The 24641-nt window shown below is 39.8% G+C and overlaps 2 protein-coding genes across 2 annotated transcripts in view; one reads left to right on the top strand and one right to left on the bottom strand.

The window, feature by feature from the left end:
- The window catches only part of LOC137915603 (actin remodeling regulator NHS-like), a 32965-nt gene extending 21814 nt beyond the window's left edge, over positions 1–11151 (bottom strand). Inside the window, exon 1 of the mRNA XM_068758798.1 lies at positions 10872–11151. Within this exon, the coding sequence (XP_068614899.1) occupies positions 10872–11151 (280 nt within the window). The remainder of the gene's footprint in view (positions 1–10871) is intronic.
- A 3655-nt stretch (positions 11152–14806) lies between these two features.
- LOC137915599 (angiotensin-converting enzyme 2-like) lies at positions 14807–24315 on the top strand. Its single transcript, XM_068758794.1, has 18 exons — positions 14807–14995; positions 15115–15273; positions 15473–15566; positions 17639–17782; positions 17971–18086; positions 18178–18283; positions 19042–19136; positions 19266–19438; positions 20185–20411; positions 20536–20680; positions 20858–20956; positions 21475–21597; positions 21670–21848; positions 22399–22457; positions 22582–22679; positions 22789–22905; positions 23709–23903; positions 23987–24315. The coding sequence occupies exons 1-18, from the start codon at positions 14807–14809 to the stop codon at positions 24087–24089; spliced, it is 2421 nt and encodes an 806-aa protein (XP_068614895.1). The 3' UTR covers positions 24090–24315.
- The last annotated feature ends 326 nt before the right edge of the window (positions 24316–24641 follow it).

Below are 24641 nucleotides of genomic sequence, written 5' to 3'. Positions count from 1 at the left end.
ATGTATAATGCATCATCTCCCCCTTTTATCCCAAGGATGAGAAGCGGGCCAGTTTCTGTGGGACATTCAATTGGTGGTCACAGATCTTTGTGTTTGTCTAAAATGTGCAGCACAAGTGTGTGATTGCAGTGCACGACATCTTTCATAAATGTATGAACAAAGAAGAGAAGGATCCGGCCTCCTCTTGTTGAGATTTCACCTTGTGAAACAGAAGAAAGCGGAAAAAATGAAAGTCTAATTAATCTGAAAATTCAGTAAAAAGAAAAGAACATCGCTCATTTAAATATATTTAGAGATTTTAATGTTTTGTTTTCTTTTAGAGCCTGAATTGTCAGAACAAGCACCGTTATGATAGAACTACATTAGCATGCGTCAGCCATTTACCGAATGTGATAATGAGTGATTGGATTGTGTGAGATCAGTGTTATCAGAGCTGTGACCATGTTGCAATGATAAACATCAAATGGTGTAAATGTGCTGCACGCAGGTTCAGCTGGGGCCGTATCATCCTCAGGATCACTGCTTCTGATCCACTGGAAACCATATGGCTCTGCTTTACCTCAACACGGATGGATGAAAGCGCTCATTTGTTTGGCAACAGACTCTCAATTTGCATATGTACAAAAATATACACACATACATAAACATTTTCAAATATAGTAAATCGAATTTTTAATGTAATTTTAAATAAATTGAAAATTGTAATTTTCAGTGTAACAATTTCTAGTCAGCTGCGAGGGCTTCAAAACTTCAAAACTAGCTTAGCATACAAAGAGGTCAAATGTTTGATTCATCATCAGAGAGTTTTTTTTCTTTCTTGTCTCTCCAACTGTAAAGTGAGGGATCATTTTCACAGGCCTTCATGAAACCTGCCAACAGATGATGATTGATGGACCGTTCCCTTGAATATGAAATGGCAGGTAAAGATAAAAGATACACACGGCACATTCCTATTTTCAAAGAACATAGAATAAAGTGTTTTTTGTTTATTTGTTTGTTTGTTTGTTTGTTTTGAGGCAAATCAATGGTGTCTCCATGTCAGTATATCCAGGTGGAGTCGCAACTCTCGCCACAGGAGTGTCCCTGGAGTAAGTGTCCACCTTACTGTTCAATGCCTCTGGGATGGATGTCACTGAGAGACTCGGGGGGGGGGGCATTATGCTTGCTAATGTGTGCAGCTGTGGATGCTACGTTGCTGTGCAGTAAAAAATGGTGTCCAAACAACAAAAAACACACTGCAGAAATGTCTCCGTCATAGAAACACAGTGGAGCTCCAGCAGCATATTGCATCATGTCCTTTAATCTCGCAGGCAATGTTTCCTTCAAATCCATATACCAGCAGAGAGAAACTGCAGGTTGCTTGAGGGGGGGTCAACTACATGCTGGTCTGCCACTACCACCAGGCTCACCTGGTCAAGGCACTTTGTTACGATGATGAGAACCATGGTGTAGTGTCTTTTTCAGCTTGAAGATCTAAAGCTGTGAAGATCCCGGTTTCCCACCGAAGACACTTCCTGTAGCAGCGAGAGACAGTTCAACCCTCAAAAAGGACACACTTTCATCATCCACTGGGACAAGCTCTAAACTATTTGTTCTGCTACTTTTGCTAGATGTGCTAAGACAGTCTTTGTTCTTGTCTGGGTTATTTGCAACATACTGTGTAGCAATGTTTGCAGATGAGATGTTGGCTGAATGCGTGACAATATTAACAATATTTGTCAGTGAGGCTGAATAAATATTCCCTGGTATAGGGAGTTCGTCCAGTTAGCAGGTTCAGCTTTGACAAAGGAGAAAGCCCAACTTACTGTCAGATGATTTTGAAATGGGAAGGGTTCTGAGTGAAGTATGAAAATATTGAAGCAGTGAGATTGTGCAGGTTCTTCCTACTGAAAGGCGGAACTTCCATCACCTGCTGCAGTTTCATTGGCTTTGATGGGTGCTTAGAAAGAGTTTTGTTGCTCTGTAAGCGGAGGTTTGTAAGATATGAAACACTTGAATAATTCTAGTTGAACAATAGTCAAAAATGTTTGGTAAAACAAAGTCACTTTAAAATACATCCGCTATAGAAAAGGTTTTTCAGACTAATTTGTAAACAAACAATTAAAGAAAAATGGGGGGGGGATAAAATTGGCTACATTTCTTTGCATTTTCAGATACATAACAGCATTAATTATAAAAACGACTTTACATGAAGTTGTCCTGGTATTTATTGGGATTAATTCTAGATTATGGTGAAGGTAATACAGAAGTACTCGGGTGTCAGATATTAATTGATGTAAGCACTGATACAAGGAGACATAATAGGGATTGTGACTTTGATAGGTTAGTGTAGGGAATTTCCATAGTAGATGGGATTCCACAACGTGTTTACATGCCGACAGAACAACAGGGACGCACCACGTTTAGTTTGTTATTGTAATGACTGATTTCAATTGAACGCATCACAACAGTGATGTCACACAACACAGATAAACATGGGCTTGGATTGGCTGGGGCAAAGTCCCGCCTTCAGGGGAGTGAGGACGAAGCAGGAAGCATCTTCATTCCAACGAAGCGCGGGCACGAGAGCTGTGTTGGAATCTCAGCGCTGATATCTGAACTAACTTGTACTGATCTGTTAATTATATAAATGTCTTAATCTTAACCCACATTCTCCTCATTGAATACGCACCCACAACGGAGAACAAGAACCGGAAGAGGGTTTGGTAAAACCCTACATTAGGCTATTAATCTGCTATCACGTGTCATCTGTAGGGACTCGTCCTCTGTGGAGTAATTTGCTGGGTAGCATACATGTACACACACACACAGAATAGTGACTTGTAATTTATTTCTACAGTAATTATTCAACTGTGTGGCGATAATTATAGATTATGCTGATAATTATATTAATACAATGGAAGCAGGCTCAGGATACTGTAATTATTTCTTGTATCTGGATTATTATTAATTTATGATATTGGATAAACAAAACTAGGACCTGCTATTGAATGTAGCTCAACCATTCATTTTCTGCTTAGGAGAATTTATATCTTTACAATAACTTACCAGTAATTGAAATTACATTTAATTCCCCCAACCTTACTTTGTGCTTAGTGGAAAACCTTAACCTGAATTAGTTAAGATAAATAAATTTACTTTTCTTAGCATGTTTGCAGGTTTCTAGCTTGCCAATCCACATGTAGTCTATCCCCAACATCTGGAACAGCTGTGCACGCCTGCGGCCTTTCGCTCTGGCCTGTCATCCGGAGGTACATTAGTGTGCTCATTAAGCAGGGGTACATGCAACACACATGCAAAGGCTGCACACAAGGACGTACGCTATCATTCCTTTAAGTATCGCTTCTCACCGCTGCCTTTGTGAAAGCTCCTCAGGTGTGGTCATCCTGTTAGCAGAGGCAGTGTCTGTTTGTGAAACTGAGTGCCTTTGTGTCCAAATATGCGTGCTTAACTTCAATGCATGTGTGCGGTGCAAAAGAAAGTAGATGACTTTGGTCGGCTCAGTGATAAAACTGATCGTGACAGATATACGGCTAATTAGTGCAGCCTTGGCTTGGCTGTCTTCACCTCTCACCAACCTGCTGTGAAATTGGATTAATTTACCTCACTTTAATACAGCCCTGGAATTCAACCAATCAAGTTTCGTTAAGAAGCAGCTTTACTTTGATTTATTAGTTTCATCTACAATGCATGTTTGCATGCTTTGATTTTGTCTTAAGTGTACGTGCTCTCTCGTGTAGATAAAAACATGCTTTACACAGCGTGGCGAGCATGTTGACTTCGTCAAGCCAGGGGTGGCATGTAGTCCAATTAGGTTGGCTCTGCTTTACGGCGTGCTAAGGTTCTTACCAAAGACAATCTGTTACTAAGGAACTCCCTAAGAGCAGCTCAGTCCTTAAAACAAGCAGCAGACAACCTCTCCTAAGCCTTGTCTGCCTCCATCTGTTTCCATCTTGCTGATTAGGAACTCATCTCTGTACCACCTATGCTTTGCCCCTAAATCCCCAGTCATATTTAAAGCCTCTGCTGTCCATATTCTGAACTCTGCTCAAGCACATGCCTACACATGCCTACTTCTATTTTAATAATCTTTAATACCAAGGTAACAATGGACAGATCAAGTTATTTCAGCTAAAGTGGTAGTATTAACTGACCAACTGGGAAGGACAGCTATATCTACACAATGTGTGTGTGTGTGTGTGTGTGTGTTCAAGGCCTATCTAGGAGGTGGTGATTTGGCCAAAACATTGGTTTTCCACTTTTCGCCATGTTAAAATGCCTTGTAGACTAAGACCAGCCTTAAATTAGGCTGTAAATGTATACTATTGACTTGCACTAAGTTACAATATTTCATTTAACAAAATTTATTATCGACAGCTTTAATTATCAGAACACTGTAGTAATGCGTTCACATTGTGATTGGATCTGCTGATCAATCGAACTGCGAAGTAAGAGGACATTAACCGTTGCAATCTATTTGATTCAGCTGGAAGAAATCTCCAGATCATCCAGTATTAGTGACTCGAACTCATCTGGCATGAAGAAGGAGATAATCAGGGTTACGTTTCATATGAGTGCTTGAAATGACTTGGTTTCATAGTGGTTAGAGAAACAAAAACTGGTCTTGAATTCACTCTTCATGAACTCACATTTTCTTCCTTTCTTCAGCCTCTCTGCATCCCTCTCTCTCTTTCTCTCTCTCTCTCTCTAACTGCTATTTGCCAACAGCACCCCTACTGAGTAGAAAAATGTCTGTCAGCAAGAACCTCAGCGTGGGATTCTCTTGTGATGCTGAGAGGAAATCACAGAGTGAGGGAGGAAATCAGGGACGGAGAGAAAGAAAACAACTTTTTTCATTTACTGCTCAGACAACTGTAAATAAATATCACTTCAAACATGGTGCACATTTAAAGCAGAAGAAGGTTTAGACTGAGGATAACATAAAGAAATTAGTTAACTGTACAATTAAGTGCCATTAGTTTCTATATATGGAGTATATATAGAGTTTAGTGCTTTACCTGCAGCAAACGACCAACAAATGTAGGTGGAAAGAGTCATTATGGCTTTCATTTTAATCAAAGCTCAATACAAATTGCCTTTACCTACAATATTTGGTGTTCATTATGTTCCTTACTGAAGATAGTGACAAACCTAAAAATCATCCACACGGGTTAAGAGTTTAGAGTCCTGGTTTTATTGCTGGTAGAATTATGGCACGAACACGCACACACACACACATCAGAGATGCATTTTTGTACATAAAGGCATATTGCATAAACAGACACATTTTCATGAATCAACAGTATGTAAGTAAAATATAACTGTTGCAAACATCCAAAGATAGGGTTAATTATTATGTAATATCACGCATTCAAATAAATAATTATGAAAACATGAATCTACAACACATGAATAGTCATTTCTTTTAGTCTGTGTTTTGGAGACAGTATTTGACACTTGAATCAAGAGCCAAAATTTGAAGTACTTTTTTTATTTACTTTTGGCATAACCAAAACAACTACAACAACACGAGGCCAGCTTAAGCAGATGAGGAATCATCTCCAAGAAATAACGAATGCCAGCCAAGCAGCCAGCGGAGTCTAGGATGTACAGACCAAGAGGTTCTACATGCATGTTTTATTGCAGGCTGAAACAGCAACAGAGACAAGGGTACTTAAAGCAGAATTTCAAATGATACCACAAGAGGCTGAAAGAAGACGCTCGAGTTCAGCGGGTCATGCGTGCATGTGAGTGTGTGTTAGCATAGCCTATATGCGGGAGAGCAATCACTTTAGACAAGAGTAGTATAGAGGTAACTGGACCATGAGGACAGAAAATGTGCAGTGATGATTTTTACGCTCTGTGACATGGGAGACTCAAAGGACCTGAAGAAAATAAAGCGTGCCTTGTGTTTATAGTGAAACTATGTGTGTGTCGGTGAAAGTTTACATCCTTCATACACAATGTAATTAGTTTCTTCTGTCGTGACCTCCCCTTTGGTTCCGCGCTAACAAAAGCAACTGAATGCTTTATTTAGTTGTGGTATTCCTATCCTGTGTATAGCTTTCTTTCTTTCTTTCTTTCTCTCTCTCTCTTTCTTTCTTTCTTTCTTTCTTCTTTTCGCATTGCATGCTGGAAGAGAATGTAAGTACTGTACATCTGAGGAGAGAATGGCATCTGTGCAATATTCATGTTGTTGACGCCATTTGACTGTTTGTTTGTCTGTTTGATAGCCGGATTACAGAACAACTGCTGGATGCATCTTGATGAAAAAAAATCTGAAGATGGGGTTTGGTCTAACTTAGATCTGATTACATTTTGAGAGCGATCCAGAAACCTGTCTAGATTTTTTTTAAAAAGAAAAACATATGGATTTTCCCATAAACTTATAACAAAGTGTTTTTCAAAAGCTCATATCTTATAAAATACACATTCAATTCACTCACCAAAAATCACAGTCATAAAGTGGTCCGATATGCATTATCATGCAAAATGTCATCTGGATCTGATCCAGATAAACGTCAGGAGAAAATATAAAATGTTAACATTGAAAACCCCATTTGTAAGGGTTGCTATGTTGTTGACAGAACATCCTGTCTGTTTCCTCAGGATTTTCAGGCTCTCCCGTTCTACGTGTCATCCCATATTCCCGAGTTCTAGCTTTATAACCCTTCTAGGACATACTTGGGTCCATCTTTGGTGAAATCTTCATGCAAATCTGTTTTTGTGTAATTCTGTTAACCGAACCAACAACAAACATACAACCAATCACATAAAGCCCCTTGGCAGACACATTTATTGTAACAATTATGGTGGAGAGGCAATGCGAGGCAATGCGATGCAATGGGTGGTGCTATTGCTGCTGTGTCGAGTTTACACAAACAAAAACAAATAGATTCGGGTGAGCGGCTGAAGACGAGAGAATTACTGATCGTCTTCAAGAAGTTATATGAATGAATGAATGAATGAACGCCAATCTGATTGCATCTGCAGTGATGGGCCACAAACACTGATAAACCGTGATGTAGTAGATAACATAATCTTATTGGTTAGCACGACTTTAAAGAACGTTTTTCAATGACATTTTGACTCACTGATGACAATTTGATGTTTAAACATGCTGAGATTGTTTTTGTGGTCTAACGTCGCACCCTACAGATTTGGAGATTCATATTGATAAGATTTATTTGTTGACTTTGTCTGCTGCTCATGATTTATACTTGCATTTATATTGTTATTATTTCATTCAAATTTTGAGAACATTAACAACTCATCTTTATTCAACCTTTAAATTAATTGAGAACTAATTATCTTTTGCAATAACGACCTGGACCTAAGTTGCATGTTTTTAGTGCCGGGAGGAAGCCGGAGAAGCCGGAGAGAACCAACACAGTCACAGGGAGAACATGCAAAGACGGAGTTGAACCTGAAACCTTCTTGCTGTGAGGCAACGGCACTATCCACTGTGCCAAAATCTGAATCTGTGATAAGGCAATTTTCTCTTTCAGAAAACCTTCAGCAACAATTCAGTGTTGATTGTTAGTCTTTATTATAGGGTGAATGTTGAAGAGATGAACGTGACAGTTTTATTAAGGCGTTAGAGCCGCTCTTCCTGTTCTTTGAATCACTTGAACTTCTGCAAACAAAAATGCACACATATGTTGCTATGTTTTAATTTAGAGTTGGAGCTGCAACGGCATCATTTCTAAAACATATTCATTGTTAAAGTAAGGCACTTCCTATGACTCATTGTGGAGATAGAAGGTGCTTTCATTACTCAGAAGTTAGAAACACATTCTGTGTTTTCCCTCAGAAAATTCAGCCAAGGCCAAGCGATACATTTTTGTTTTGTTGTCTGTGTGCGTGCACGCTTGTGTGTGTGTGTGTGTGTGTGTGTGTGTGTGTGTGTGTGTTGCTCAGGTGAAAAGTCCTTGCCAGACCTGTCTTACAGGAAAGGTTCGTCTGTTTCAACAGCGTCAGCGCGGTGGGCACACCCATAGGTGCATCTCGAAAGGACCGCCATCAGGTTTCGATGCCAATGCAGACGCTGGTTCAGTGTTTCATAACAACAGACGGAAACAGGCATTTACGGAACAATCGATTCCAGCCGCCTTTCAGACAATAGAAGCCTCTGCTATGGAAAGGATTTCCACTTTGATTCTGCTGTGCCTCGGTGAGTCGGCTTGCTGCTTCTCTACGTTTCCTTGCTTCAAGCTGCCACACCTGTTGGTGCACCATGGGACGGGGGCCAGAGAACCTCGCTGTCTGGGTGACGCTATTTGTCTTTAGGTAGAGCTTTTTGCTCTAAACGTAGGATAAGCAGGACAAAGCAGCTGCTTAAGAATTATTTTGAAGTGATAAACTAAACTTGAATTTAAATTAACCCTGATTTTCAGTTTCACTATCGCTGAATCTATTTGCGTTAGAAGACATCAATCTTGCTCATCCATTTCTATATGGACCTTGCTTTATGCAATGATGTGCAGTCATGTTGGAACAGGAAGGGCCCGTCTCCAAACTCTCTCCACAAAGTTGGGAGGATGAAATTGTCCAAAATGTCTTGTCTAAAGCATTATGAGTCCCATTGATTGGCATTAAGGGGCCAAGCCTTAGCCAGCACTCGGCAGTCAGACAATACTCGTACATCAGATTATGAAACAGAGAAGCGAGATTCGCTGACCCTCTCCTGTGATTTTACGTGGCCTGAGTTGCTGTTGTTCCCAATCACTTCCACTTTGCTGTAGTACTACGTTGATTGTGGAATACTTAGCAGGGAGGAAATTTCCCGGCTGGACTTGCACCGGTGGCACCGTGTGACTGTACCACACTGGAATTCACTGAGCTCCTCACAGCAACCCTTTCTTTCACAAATGTTTTTAGAAGTAGACTGGCTGCCTCGGTGCCTGATCTGAATTCCTGAATTCAATGATTTAGATAGTTGAACAAATACTTTTTACAATATATTGTAAGTACTGTATAGGTATTTGCTAAATGCTTCCCAAAATATTGCATATTGATCATGAATAGGTTATTTATTCCTGCTGAGGTCAGAGTTGAGCGTCATAAACTTGGTCACATGTACAACATTGTTAATGGTATTGCTCCAGACTGTCTTAAATGTCATGTTTAAAAGTCATCAGAGAAATGAGAGCCAGTTCTGCCTCATGTGTGGCAGCACCAAACAGCCTTTTGAAGGACTTCATTTGTATTCTGGTCTCTGTGCAGAGAACAGACTCCCCACATTAGTCAGAAAGATGATTCAAAACTGTTGTTAAAAAAAGGGTTGCGGTTCAAGTATCTTAACGTCGACTGTTTTTTAATATTGTACATTTATTATGTATTTGTTACAATGTACCATGTTGGAAATAAATGTTACACTGCATGTGTAACATTTAGGGTTAGGGTTAATCTACATATGTACTATACATATATATTATTTTTACTTAGAAAAGCAATCAATGAATCAATGAATCAATTAGTCAATCAAATAATCAAGCAATCAAACAAATACAATAGTTTTTTTTTTTTAATCTAATTTCCCTTTCTACTGGATTTAACTCACCAAACGGAACATTTTAAACTGGAAATTGTGTGTCTTTGGCTGTTCTTGGGTTAAATATGAACAAACGCTTGGAAAGCAATGGATGCTTAACTAATATGCAATGTCTGGTTGCAGAATCAAGCATCAACTCAACACATCAATATTTGAGAGTGTTCACAGCGGGAACAAGAGATGAGATGGTTTCTGACTTAAGCTTTGTTGGCGTGCTTACAGAGTACAGAATGAGTACTTTGATAGTACTCTTTGTCTGTGCTTTTGTCTTTTGGAGTCCTTCAACATTGACACGTAAACATCTGTCCCTGAACATTCCAAACACATGAACCCATCCACAGCCATCAGACACTGTTCTACGCAAGGCATTCTCCCTCACTCATGCTCCAGCCTGTGTTTGTGTGTTTGTGTGTGTTCAATATAATAAAGCCTACAGCTTTAGGCTCCATAATGCTCTTTGATCGTCCTAGATTATGATAACCTGCAGTGATGAATTCCACAGTCACAGAAATTTGACTAATATTGCTGATCGGGTATCGTCTAAAATCGAAAGCCTTATTCTGAAGGGACTGCAGAGGACATAAATAATGTCTGTAAACGAGCGGCTGCATTCAGCTCAACCTGGTTTCTTCTTCTCCTTTTTTTTTTTTCAGGATTCGTTCACTGAAATCATCGCACCCGTTGGATATCTCATCCCGATCAGTTATTATTGACCCTGCGTCATGGACATCTGGGTTCATTATTAATGCTGTGTTGGTGCCGCTGCATGTAGGGTGGGTTTTGGCGCACGGGGAGTTGCCCGTGAAAACGCGAACACGCACACGCGTCTGAAATAAATGCGCCTTTTTTTTTTTTTTTTCAATGAATACTCGACCCCGAACTTCGTTTATTCGCGCTCTGGCGCGATCGACGCTTCACGACGATGTCCCCGAAAAACATGCGCCTGAACATGCTTCAGGTGTGCGCTACCCGCAGTACCAGACTGCGATGCTGAGCCAATGCAGCGGCAACACACACACACACACGCCCCTCCGCTACACGCACACGCCCTCGTCGACGGACACACGCGCACGCCTCCGAGTCTGGACCGCCAATTGAATGAACATCATCCAGTGCTCTAAAAACGCATCGAGGTGCTACCGGATGGACAAACGTCCAAAAAAAAAAAAAGACGGTAGATTTACAATTGAGGGGTGGGACGCCGCTTCAAAGCATGAACGCGCACATGCGAAAGAATCCATCTGACTTTATTCATGTCTAAATCCTAAGGCGAGAAGGGTGCGCGCGCGCGCGCGTGGAGGTTTTATGGTTTACTTACGCACTGCCTCCTTCTTGGGGTCCAGGGCACCGGCAGTCTGCTGTATCTGGCCTATTTTGCTCTGGAGGACCCAGACCCGCTTGTTGGTGCTGATGATGTCGCTCTCCAGCTCCTGAAATAAGGAGCAGGCGTGCCGGGCCAGGTCGGACAGCTGTCGCAAGGTCCGGGACAGAACCACGTTACTGATGGCACACAGGTCCTCGAAAAGCAGACCTTCATCGTTGGGGATCTGGTGCCTGCACAGAAGCTGCGGCTCCACAGTCCTTTTGGCGAATGGCATTTTACACGCCAGAAATAATAGGAGTTGTAAGCCAAGTATAAATTCCGTCTGCCTAGAAGAAAAAGAGAAAAAACAGACAACATCCAAATCTATAAATCCACGAGAACCCCCGACGAGGTTCGGGCCGACGGCGCGTTATTCCCGGGCGTCAATCCAAAGTTCCCAGCTTCTCCTTGAGATCCTCCATTCTGTTGGGCATTCTGGGGATCACTCGCACTCACACTCCCGCGCGCACACGCACACACACGCACACACATGCAGGACGCAGCGACGCTCGGGTCAGTGGCGTGAGGGATGCGTGTTGAGAGTCTGCGATCATGGGTTGCCTCCGTGGAGCGTCACGCCAGCCGGTGCGAAAGGGAAACGCTGCTCAGAGATTTCAAAATAAGAAGTCGACATCTGGGTTTTTGTATTTGGTTCTTCATAATAATAACGGCAAAGAAATGATCAAAATCGCTAGAAATGCTCCAATAATTTCACAAAATAAAACAAGTACATACAGACCATCTTGAAATTGGCTATCTCTGTGTCTAATTCGTGTTTCCGTGCGCTTTCAGCTTTTATTTTTAGATCTGTCTTTACTCTCCCTGTCTATTGTGGCTTTCTTGGTTGATGCAGCTCTGCCTCTGTGGCCTGAACTGTGAGCAGGTTGAGAGGATGCGAGAGGACTGGGAGGACTGGGAGGACTGGGAGATGTTGAAGAGAATAGACCCCAAAATCGACCTAAAAGTTTGTCGCTTGTTGGGCAGGCCGTGACAGATAAACGGCCTGACCGGCACACAATAGATGACAGGGGATCATTTGCTCAACTTTAACCTGAAAATGTAATGAATTACGAGTTTAATTTAACAATCTGTCAGGTTTGGCTTGTCACTATATAATCAGGATGATTAGCTTTCTATTTCAGTAATTACATGAGTTGCCAGCACTTGAAACAACGGCACTATTTGTTATTGGCCTTTGTCACTCTTATTGTTTTATGACTGTGATTTATAAAAACAAACAAACAAACAAACAAACATGATTTTGAACCACTACAAGTACAGTAATGACAACCTTCAGAAAAAAAATCTAATATATATATATGTCAGGTACTGACATCTCTTTGAAATCTTTAATTGGGGACTTTAAGAAAAATAACCTTGTGGAGAACAAAACTGATCTATTTATTTTATTTGATATGAAGAAACTTTGAAAGACACAAAACATTTATGTTTTTCTTTTTCAATGGATCCCACCTTCTTACATATACCAAGAGGTAGGAAGCAGCTCAAGCTATAGATCACAGTCAGATATTTATTTCCTTCTCTCCTGTCTAACATATAGCGTAAGTATAAAAAGCAACCCAATGTGATACATTAATGTTAGGTAGTTTGCTGCATCCGAGCTAAATTGTCTCATAGGACTTTAGCAGAACAATGTCCGGTGAACAGATTGTTCCCCCCCCCCCCACAACTCAAATTTCCAGGATGATGAGCCTGACTGTTGTGTGTTTCGTTCACAGTGATTAGCCTGTAGCCTCTGGGCTCAGTCTGTGTAGGCATGTCTGCAATAAACTTGCTGTTGCAGCAAATCGGAGGCAGCGCAGGCTGACAGGAAGCTCTCACATGCCTCACTCTGAATGAAACGTTCCTGTCTGAATCCCAGGGAGCGGCAAACTGCAAAGTGATGGCTTACACCAAGAAACGGATGTTGCCGTGAACGACAATATTGTTTTTGTTTGATTAGTGAAATTGTTAATGTTTTTCAATAACTTGATACTTTTAACCTTCTTCTTTATCGTTGAGATCAGCTAGTGATGATGAGACTGTATAGGTGTTCGATGTGGTTCAGATTATAGACAATTGCCTGCTGTACACCTGTTTAATGAATAATTAGACTCACCTGTGGTTGAACTCTTGTCAATTTGAAGTCTAAAATTTAGCTTTGCGCCTCAGACTTTTATTGGGGTGTAGTCATTCAAGTGTTATGATCTTTAATGACTTTTTTAAAGAAAGTGACTTTTTTGTGTGTTTGTGTGTGTGTGTGTGGGGGGGGGGTATCTGTGTGTGTGTGTCTATAAATGAACAAATCTTATTCGCAATCTATGGGCCTCAGGATTTGGGAGTATTTTGGAGTTTAATATCTCAAAGAAAATTTTGATTCTGAAAGGAAACCTCAGGTTTTCAGACAAATCTGTTCGGGTTAGGGGTGTGCCATGTCGTATCGTTCACGATAATACCTGTTTTTTTTTTCTTCTATAACTTGTCTGCATTTGTGCTCAACATTGACAACGTACATACCGTCAGTCACTGTTAGAGTTCTATGCAATTTTAGTTTTATTGTGATTGTGACCATCACCTGCCATCTTGGCAGACTAGCCTATTCATATTTTATTAGTTTTATCACGATAATACCTGTTAAGCATTTGTTTTATAGCGCTCTTATTCTCTGTGTAAAAGTAGGCTTTTATTTTGTAGAAGCCTACAGGATGTATGATGTCGCTTTTATTCCTGCTGTCTACTGGTGTTCATGGTCAAGCTGCCGTTCCGCTGCACAACCTGAGAAGTAGCTCAATAAAAATGCCCACGAGAGGCTAAAGAGAACACGAGTGAAACCTTCATTCTTTTTGCACTCCTGCACGCCTTAACAATACCGGTACAATTATCAAAAGGGTATACACATTTCAGACTTGCATGTGCATGTGAGTGTGATTCTGACAACAAGGCAAGAAGTTCAGATGAAAAGTCAATCCACAAAAAAGGGGGAAAATACATTGAATTTATGTCACCACCTCAGAGAGCAACACCTGTTCCAGTACGAGGTGTGTGTAAATGTCCCGAGAGGAGAACTCAGCGGCTCATGCTAGCCACAGCCAAAACAAAGCACACATGGTTCAAAAGGACATCGCCGTGTGTTTGACTAGATGTATGACAACAAAAGCAAACACTGGAAAGACATCACCGAAGCAGTCACCATTTACTTGGCAAAAGACATGATGCCAATCAAAACGGGTGGAGAAAAACCTCAATAGTAAAACTGTCAATGTGGATTTAGAGAATCCCAAACGTGCTGTTTTTGTTTTTGTATATTTGGTGTTATTAATATGTCTCTACATTTATCCTCTGTAGCTTAGTCCATACACGCCATGCCTACCAACTGTCCAGTCTAGTGCAAACATTCATCCATGAGGAGGACACCTCGCCAAAGGCATCAGCGCTGGTAAGCATTCTTGCAGTCAGAATGCCAAATACACATTCCCTCCAAAACACAAAATCTCTCTGGCAGCACATTTTATAGTGGCCAAGAGAAAAACCATGACGTTCATCTGGCATCGTGATTATGCCACGACTGTCAGCAGGCTTTGAATTTTACACCTAAAGAGTTCGAGTTGAATGTTAAATATACGTATACCTTCCAAAAAGGGCAATCTGACTGACAATGCATCTTGAGTGAGTGAAAGTGTAAAACAGACTTTCCCCTTGTGAACAGCCATGTGACGTTCACTGATCCTCTAAAACGTCCTACCTGTAAATGACAGCTCAGATACACCCTGTTATGGCTCTGCTGTCCAAAGGCCAAGGCAGCAGCGAAGGTTATCGATACTTTATAATAGAGTACGACATCTGTCCTTCCTGGTGTTAGTTGGCGTGTGGATGAAGCAGAAGCAGCCAGGATGTCTGGTCGGATTCTTGTAATGCTGCTAGCTGTGTCCTGCATTGTTTGTGCTGAGACGGATGTGGAGAGGGAGGCAAAAGTGTTCCTGGACAGGTTTGACGAGGAGGTCACGCCACAAATCTACAGGTACTCGCTGGCATCATGGGAATACAACACCAACATCACAAAGGAGAACTCAGACAAACTGGTAAGCCTTCAGAAACCTTTAAAATGCAGATCATGTAGTCTTCTTAGACTGGCTGGTGCTCACATAAACACAAGTAACTCATTTACATTGTTTGACATGTGTGTTTTCATTCTATCCAGGCAGAGGAAGGGAACATTTGGTCTGATTTCTATGCTCAAAAGTCGGACGACGCCCAGAAATTCCCTCTCGACAACATTACAGATGCAGAAATTAAATTACAGCTCATTACCTTACAAGACAAAGGTGCTAGTGTCCTGTCCCCGGAAAAATTTGCACACGTGAGGCCATATTAAAGTTTTTTCTCTTTTTGATTTCTGTTTTAAATTGTCTTCAAATATCAAATTCTAATATTGGAAAGAAAACAAAAACAAAAAAACCGTTAATATATAAGATTCATCTTCTGCTATAGTAATGTTCATTTTAATTGTCTCCCATGAACCCAAGCTTTGCAACTTTCTGCTTTTTCTCTACTTGCAGTTGAGTAAGATCACGAGTGATATGAGTACAATCTACAGCACAGCCACAGTGTGTCTCATCGACGAGCCCCTTAACTGCCAGACTTTGGAGCCAGGTAGGCCAACACTCTATTAAAAGAGGAGCAGTAATGGTGCAATGGTCAGATAAAGATGTTTATGATTAACACAGTCACTGAAAAAAGGAAAAAAATACTCTTTTAAATACACTTCCTGAACTGGAATGCACACATTCAGTTATTAAATTCAATAAAAAAAAGTGCTTTAAATACGCAAACTTTCAGTAGTTTTATTAAATGTATACATTTGAAATAGGTCGGCATGGTGGCGTAGTGTGTAGCGCTGTGTGGAGTTTGAATGTTATCCCTGTGTTCGTGTGGGCTTTCTCCGGGTACATCAAATAAACTGACTGAATTTTCCCTTCACAAAACAGCAAAAAAAGCAATAAAAAAAGAAAGAAAATGATTTAAACAAAAATGCGAGTAAGCAAACAAAATGCAAATTGAAAAAGAAAAATAGATTTCTGTGGCACCACTTTGGTTTCCTTTTCCTTTTCTTTTTTACACTTGATGATTCAGTACCCATCTCCACATGAAGCGATTAAGTAGTCAGCGGCACCTTGACCAGCGACAGCAGTAAAATGATTCTTGCACATTGTTGCATCAGAATTATAATCTAATAATTTCGTATTCTGTCGTAATATTAGGTACAGGACATATTTTTTAAACATTTACTGTGCTTACTTTTTATGGTCTGCGTTTTGTTAACTGATATGTTTCCACACCACTCTCATTTAGCTGTGGGAGAGTGCTAGTTTGAAATCGTAACTTAAATATAAAAAATATGTCATTTTTTTTATTTGATTTGTCTGTCTGTCTATCTGTTTGTTTGTCTGTTAGCAAGATAACTTGATGACGTTTTTGGGAAATGTTGGGATCTTACCAGGAAAAGTTGATTAAATTTTCGTGATGATCCAGAAGAGATCCTGGACTATGAATCACTGAAAACGTTTTTTTTTTTAACATTGCAGTCAATGGAGCTTCAAAGGTCAGAAAATAATATTACATTTTACTGATTCAAAAATCAGTTAAAAATACACAGCAACAACGATTCACTTTTACTTTTCATGGTTGGTGTATAAAGATACCAAGAACAATTTCAAACATTTTGATGGTGATCCAGATCCATGTGGACGGTGTAAATCTAATTATGAGGGGAATGAGCTGCTCGGTGGAGGTCTGTGCTCTCAGAGTGCTTTTCTCGTATTCGGTTTGGTTTCCTTCATAATGTTTTACTTACCCAGTACATATAAACAGTATAATATAAGGCATATTAATGCATAAGAAGTTACAGAATGTTATCTAAGCAGAGCTAAAATGTAATATCTTTATATATTTGTGTAAGTTATTTTTAAAAAGTTTAACTTAGTTGCATAGTTAGTCACTTACATCTCTGTGATAGGTGAGTAAGAAGTAGAATAGTTCCCTCTGAAATGAAAATGCTGTTAATGTGATGGTTGTGTAGCTGCTAGATCCCAAGACGAAGAGACTAAAAATCACATAATACAGTCTTTATTATTCAAAATTTGTACCAAAACCAAAAACACTTCGAAACGTGCAGGAAAAACAGTAACTTAACCGGATGGCATTCCAAACGAAAAGCACAGAAGCAAAAATACACAGCCAACAAAAAAAAAGAGGTATAAGATATGAAGTCCAACAGAAGCACTCAGGGTTAAAACTTCCTAAAGCAGCAAACGCTTAAACGAAAGGGCTTGAGAGCTTGAACAGAAGAGGGCAAATGGTCACCCCCAGAACACAGGAGGAGAGAACAGCAAAGTTTCCCAGGCGAGGACAAAAGCGTGCGCTGACAGAGGCTGTTCATAGAGCGCTGGTTAAATTCAGCTGAGATGAGTGTCAGCTGTCTTGTGGTGGAGAGGAGCCAAACTGCCCTCAGCTGTGCATGCTGCCAGGAAGAAACAGGGATAACCAATTAGGGCAAAAAATGGCAAAGGTGGCATGTCCAACCATAACGGTTACCAGTAAATACAAATATATTGTGAGATAATACATACGCAGTTGAGCAAATATAGCTACTGCTGCTCTATCATATATGTTTTGAGGCAGAATTTCACTTTTCCATCCATTTGATAATGACCTTCTCTTTTCAGGTCTCGAACATGTAATGGCTCACAGCAGAAATTACTCTGAGCGGCTGCATGTGTGGGAGGGCTGGAGGAGAGAGGTGGGAAAGAGGATGAGACCTCTGTATGAAGACTATGTGGACCTGAAGAATGAAGCTGCCAAACTCAATGGTGAAAAAGAGAACTGGATATTTGATGTAGACTACTGAAGATGTCTAATATGCTTAATGCGTGAATGCCAAAGAGACAAAACTACAGCCAGGCTGATGAGTTTTAACACTCATGTTGATTCTGTAAGGAAACTGGGTGTTCGCTGATGGATGAAGATAACTCCATCCGTTTCTGACACATGCTTACAGGTTTTGAAGACTATGGTGATTACTGGAGGTTTAACTATGAAACCATAGAAGAAGACCCAGAGTACAAGTACACCCGAGATAGGTTGATGGAGGATGTCCAGTCTATTTATTATGAAGTACGCCCAATAATCGTTTGACCCTCATGTGTCTTTATATCTCATTAGTTACCATACTTATTAACACCATTCATTTCTGCTCTGTTCATAGATCCTGCCTTTATACAGAGAGCTGCATGCCTATGTCAGATCCAGGCTCATAGAGGTCTACCCAGGACACATTGATCCAGAGGGCCCTATACCAGCCCACCTTCTGGGTAAGTTTTTGATCAGAACTGATAATCAATTGAGGAATCGAAGTAGAATCATCACCCTCATTCAACATTCCACACAATTCATTTTCTGCTCTGGTGTCTTTTGACTCATGTGAGTGAACACCTCATCATTGACTTCCATATTTTTTAGAGATTCAAGATTCAAAGACGTATTATCTTGCACAGAGACACAGTTGCATTGTACAGCAAAGACTTGCTGCACTCTCCTATTTTCAGACACATAATAAGATAAATATAAAACTTAAAGGTCTATAAGTTACCAAAAGAACAAGTGCATGAAAAAAGCAGAAATTACTGCTGATATAATTAAAAAAGAAAGGATGTAAAAGAAATCATTAAGTATGAACCCTCAAAACAGGTACTAATATTTATAAATGAGAATACTTGATTGGTAATCAATTACCAGTACTCAGTACCTCCAGATTTATGCCAAAGAATTCCTTGTCTGTGAACATGAGTATGCCTCCATCTGCTGGTCACATTGTATCACTATCAGCAACACTAATAAATACAACTCGTACGGTAAATAAAATGTTATTAGTTCTGTTGTTATAATACACATATTACAAATATAACATTTGACATAGAAATACAAATACACATGGACACACACATGCATGAACGCAAAGACACACACACACCCAAGTACATCTGACGATGAAGCGCTGCTACACAGACAATATCCCAGTGTCTGCTTAAGGTACTGATGACCTTTTTTATTTATTTTTAATCTCTGTCAGGTGACATGTGGGGAAGATTCTGGACCTATCTATATCCTCTGACAGCCCCCTACCCTAATAAATATATCGATGTCAGCGAAACTATGGTGGAGATGGTACATTATAATTTATTATATTATATATGTGTGTGTGTGTGTGTGTACTTTATTAATCCCAAGTGGAATTATTTTTTCCACTAGTATATTACACACTCATACCATCTTAAATGCCAACTTGTATTTCAGGGTTGGGATGAGGAGCGAATGTTCAAGGAAGCGGAGAAGTTTTTCGTGTCTGTGGGTCTATATGAGATGTTGCCAAATTTCTGGAATAACTCCATGATTCTGAAGCCTAAGGACGGAACAAAGGTGGTCTGTCACCCCACAGCCTGGGACATGGGCAACAGAGAGGACTTCAGGTGGGATAAATACACATATTTGCATATTATACATATTTTAATGTAATGTAAATATTATAAATATAGTAATGAAATTCTCATGCCATAAGACAATTTGAAGAAAGAAAACTTTGTATGGGTTAATGTGACTCACTGAGGAAGAAGCACTATTATTGTCATTACAGATTTAAATTTAGACTGCGTTGGCCAACCTTACCCAATGTTCCAAACATGCATATTTTTGATTACAAATATGTACTATATTGTCTCTCTTAAAGTTTAAAAAAATTATATATTGTAGGACTTTTTGGACATAAAAGTCTTGCCATTATTTCATGATGATTTTGCATATGGACTTTTGTACTGTCCTGAGACAAGTAACAGATCTGTTGATCAGTATACAACATTATGGCATGTCATAAATATGTCTTGTTGGAACATTAAGATTAATCATAGATACATTATTTCCTGCTGATAAAGATAATCAAAGTCAAATATTAATCCATTTGATCTAAAATTGACTGTTTTGAGTGTTTAAAAGTTTGACTTCTGAACACTGTCCTTACAAAATATCAGCGATTCTCGCATGACTGGATAAAGTATCTTGTTTGATACGATACTATTTGACCTGTTTCCTCAGTTGTAACCAATCATTGGCTTGTTATAAAGATATAATTGCACTTTTATTGGTGTTTAAGATTATGCGATGTGTTTTTTGTCACACAATAAAACTGCTGACAGCAACTCTTCTCCCTCAATGTCCTCAGAATCAAAATGTGCACCAAGATCAACATGGATGACTTCCTCACAGTGCACCATGAGATGGGACACACCCAGTACCAAATGGCTTACTGTAACCTGCCCTACCTCCTGAGAGACGGAGCCAATGAGGGCTTTCATGAGGCCGTGGGAGAAATCATGTCCCTCTCTGCTGCAACTCCTGAACATCTGAAGAACCTGAACCTCCTGCCTGCTAACTTTACTTCTGATAATGGTATGGATGACCTGGTTAAGCCTAGACCAAAGGTGTCCAAAAAAATATGACTTTGTGTATTGTGTGTTTATATGTGTATATATGTATATTCATTAATTAAAAAAATAAAATAATTGTCTTGCAGATACAGAGATCAACTTCCTTCTGAAACAAGCACTCACCATTGTAGCAACACTGCCCTTCACCTACATGCTGGAGAAATGGAGGTGGCAGGTGTTTGCAGGGAACATTACCAAGGATAAATGGATGGAGAGCTGGTGGGAGATGAAGTAAGCCCTGAGACATTGATGTAGAATATGTTACTCATCCACGTATTTGTTTTTGTAGCATTTAGTAATTCACATACAACTTGCGCAAAAACCTCGTATCACAGTCATCACATGCAGACTTGCAGACTTTGCATGATGCGTGACAGCGTCCACTAGTGCTGACTGTTGTCATAACAGGAGGGAGCTGGTCGGGGTGGTGGAACCAGTGCCAAGAGATGAGACATACTGTGACCCACCTGCTCTGTTCCATGTTTCTGGGGACTATTCTTTCATCAGGTAAGCCCCCCCCCCCCCCCCCCCCCCACTGTACAACTGCACTTTAACATTAAAGCAAAGCTTTTTAACTCGAGTAAAATAGAAACTTGATCTGCTCTTAACATATGATTTAGTCAGTCCAATATATTTTAGTTTATGGTCAATATAGCGCTGTAGGTAGCGCTGTTGCCTCACAGCAAGAAGTTTAATTCTACTTATTCATGACATCCACATACATCACCAAATACTTTGCCCAACCAACCAAAGCTGGAGGGCAGAGCATGAACAACACGTGATACTGAAAGCCATGTCTTCTGACTGACATACAGCAGATGAAAAGACATGCTTCAAATATATTTTAGATTTGTTCATGTTGGCTGCAAACAAGAATCCCTCTTCCTGATGGAGGGTCAGAGTATGGAAATTGTCAGAGATTCAAAATAATGATTAATGATAGAAAAACAAGAGTTGGGTTGAACACAATTCAGCTATAAAAACTAAATCTGGTGTGTTTGTTCTTGTCTTGTCTCTTAATGCAGGTACTTCACTAGAACCATCTACCAGTTCCAGTTCCAGAAGGTGCTCTGTGATGAAGCCGGCCATAAGGGTGACTTGTTTACCTGTGACATTACTAATTCTACAGCAGCAGGTACCAAGCTGAGGTAAGGATGGCTTACTGCAGTATTCATGTAGAACTGATACAGTAATACATCATCATCTTTTTTCTCTATCAGGAATATGCTAGCGATGGGAAGGTCCCAGTCCTGGACCAGGGCTTTACAAAATATATCTGGTGATGTTAAGATGGACGCCCGCCCCCTGTTAGACTACTTTAATAAACTCCACGAGTGGCTGATTGCAGACAACAGGAAACACAACAGGATTGTAGAGTGGAGGACAGACATAAATCCATGTGAGTATGAGACATACAGGCACTAAAGTATGTACTTACCATGAAAGTAATTGTTTTAATGCTTTGTAATTCAGTGCATTAATATGCTTATTTGCCTTCATGTTGAACACTTTCTGATGGATGTAAAAAAAAGAAAAGCTGCCCTAGTGCTTTTTGCCATAGTGTGACATTTAATTACAAAGTCAAAAAGTCCCTGAAGGAGGCTTGAGGAAGTAGAACAAGTGCTGAATGAAGTCACTGGTGTCTTCATAGAAAGTACAGTCAACGTAAAGCCACTTCAATTTAGCAGGAAGTAAATTTCCAAAAGAGAAAACAAGACAAATATTCTAATTTATACATTTACTGTAGTGGCCCCACAAATATTTATTGATGTCTATGCTGTTTTTTGTGTATTTGGCCACAATAACAGATGCTATCCATAAACAAATACCAGTTGTTCCAGATCAGCCTAATATTTGATGTGCTACCTGAGAAGTGTATGTAACAGAAAGGTATACTGGTAAATAAATAAATGAAATTTGTGATTTGTGATTTTTTATATTTTTTACAGATTCAGGTAATGCCATTAGAGTGAGGATAAGTTTACGTGCAGCCATGGGTGAGAACGCTGTGAGTACTATCCATCATTATGGCTATTACTGATGCAAGGTTTCCAATATTAAATCAATGTTGCACATTTGAAGTGTTCTATCATCTGCCATTTCCCATAATAATCCATCAAAATATGTGTCAGTATCCCTGGAACGACAACGAGATGTACCTGTTCCAGGCCAACATTGCATACGCTTTGAGACAATACTACAGCCAAACGAACAAGACCCTCCTTTTCAAGTCAGTATCGTCTGCCTCACAAAGATGTGAAGACGCTTTAAGCTTTGCTATCTTCTGGCTATCTACGTCTTAACATTTACTTGAATGCTGTCTTTGTTTGCACTTATAGAACAGAGAACGTCATCATTAGTAATGTGACTCCTAGAATCTCCTTCAACATTTTGGTCACTGACCCAACAACTCCCTCTAAATATGTTCCAAAGGATGATGTAAAGGCTGCCATAGAGTGAGTCTCTGGAGTCATTCAGAATACGAGCGTTTTGAATAATGGAAGTCGACATACATGCTTTACCCTGGTGCTTTAACTGCAGACTTCCTACCCAGAAAGCTCATTGCCACTCCTAATCCTTTACCGATGTGCTACTAAATCGATAACATTGTAAGCGCACACCCTGACATACATCAGAATGTGTTGCTTGATCTGAAATGGTGTGAGATGTGGCAATTCATGAAACCATTTTTGCCTAAAATTGTAAAGAACTTGTGAAAACTGTCCCATGAGCAATGACCACAGCTCATGGCCAACCTTATTTGGGGACATGCTGGCCTGTTGCAGATCTTCTAAATGTGTGAACTGCCAAATAATTGTCAGTACAAATGAAAATAAGTAACGGCCAGATGCTATCTTAGTCTGGTAACTCTTAACTCTTCCTGAAGTTCATCTGACTTGGTGTGATTAAGTGTTACATTCATTTTGTTTGAACAGTGAATTTCAGTGCAGATAAATTGTCCTTGTGGCAACTTCCTCTAACTTTATCTCTCAACATTTCCCCATCACAAAGGATGACTTCAATGAGTTCAGTGTTTTAGTCAATTATTAACTGCCTGTAAAAACAAAACAAAAAACATTGTCAGCATTAGTGCTAATTCTCATGTTAGTCTTCCGACATGGCAGACATGTTTAACTCAAGCCACAGATGTGCTGCCACATCTGTAGACTGACTCTATCTGTATTTATCATTTCTAATGTTTGGATGCTTTTCAGAAAGACTTCTTCCAGCTCAATAACTGTTTTAATATTGATTTCAGGTTATCTCGAAGTCGAATCAATGCGGCCTTCCATTTGAGTGATAGCACGCTGGAGTTCGAGGATATCATACCAACACTGGCCGCTCCTGTGCAGCAGCCAGTCGAGGTGTGGCTCGTGCTGTTCGGGGTGGTTATGGGAATCGTGCTGCTAGTGGGTATCTATCTCGTAGTTTCTGGAGTCAGAGACCGCAAAAAGTGAGTCCTGAGACAGAAAGCCACTTTCCACATGTTGGACGTTTAAAATTGTGAGACCTGTCATGTTTCATTTGTGTTTTCAGGAAATCTGCAGGTACGGGTTTGGTGAATCCCTATGATGAAAGCATTGATGGACAATCTAACAAAGCCTTTGAGGACCATGACGGTGAACAAACTGGATTCTGAATCCACCGCTGTCACTGGCGACCAACTGGATGGTGTCTCAAGGCCTATGAAAAGTAAAGCTGGATCCACACTGTTAATGTTCAATCAAACATGAACATAATTTTAATGTATGTGTATGTGATTTGTCAAGGGTTTTTGTCTTACCTTTAAAGACTATTGTATTATAAATTCCCTTGGGGAAAAAATCATTGTTATTAATTGTAAATGTTACAATATGAATTTATTTACAGAGTGCAATTTTGCATTTTTGATATTTAAATAGCTGAAAGATACATACATACTGGAACATTACATGCACTGACCTGCTCTTAATTTGATTTTAGGACTTTAAGTTCTACCTAAGTATATAAATTCAGTATAAGTAAATATATAAAGTAAAAGTTAATTAAAAGAGTAAAGTCTAAAGCACATAAGTGTTGTATTTTATTTCATTTTACTGGTTCTATATTGAATATTAAAACCTAACAGTGTATCATTTGATTTGATTTTGTGCTTTATATAGAGTCCTCTGTGGATTTGTTTATGTCCTCCCTTTTTTTGATGAATGGGTGA

This window comes from Brachionichthys hirsutus, unplaced genomic scaffold (assembly GCF_040956055.1).
Source record: "Brachionichthys hirsutus isolate HB-005 unplaced genomic scaffold, CSIRO-AGI_Bhir_v1 contig_205, whole genome shotgun sequence".
Lineage (NCBI taxonomy): Eukaryota > Metazoa > Chordata > Actinopteri > Lophiiformes > Brachionichthyidae > Brachionichthys > Brachionichthys hirsutus.
This window is presented reverse-complemented; position numbering and strand designations above follow the sequence as displayed.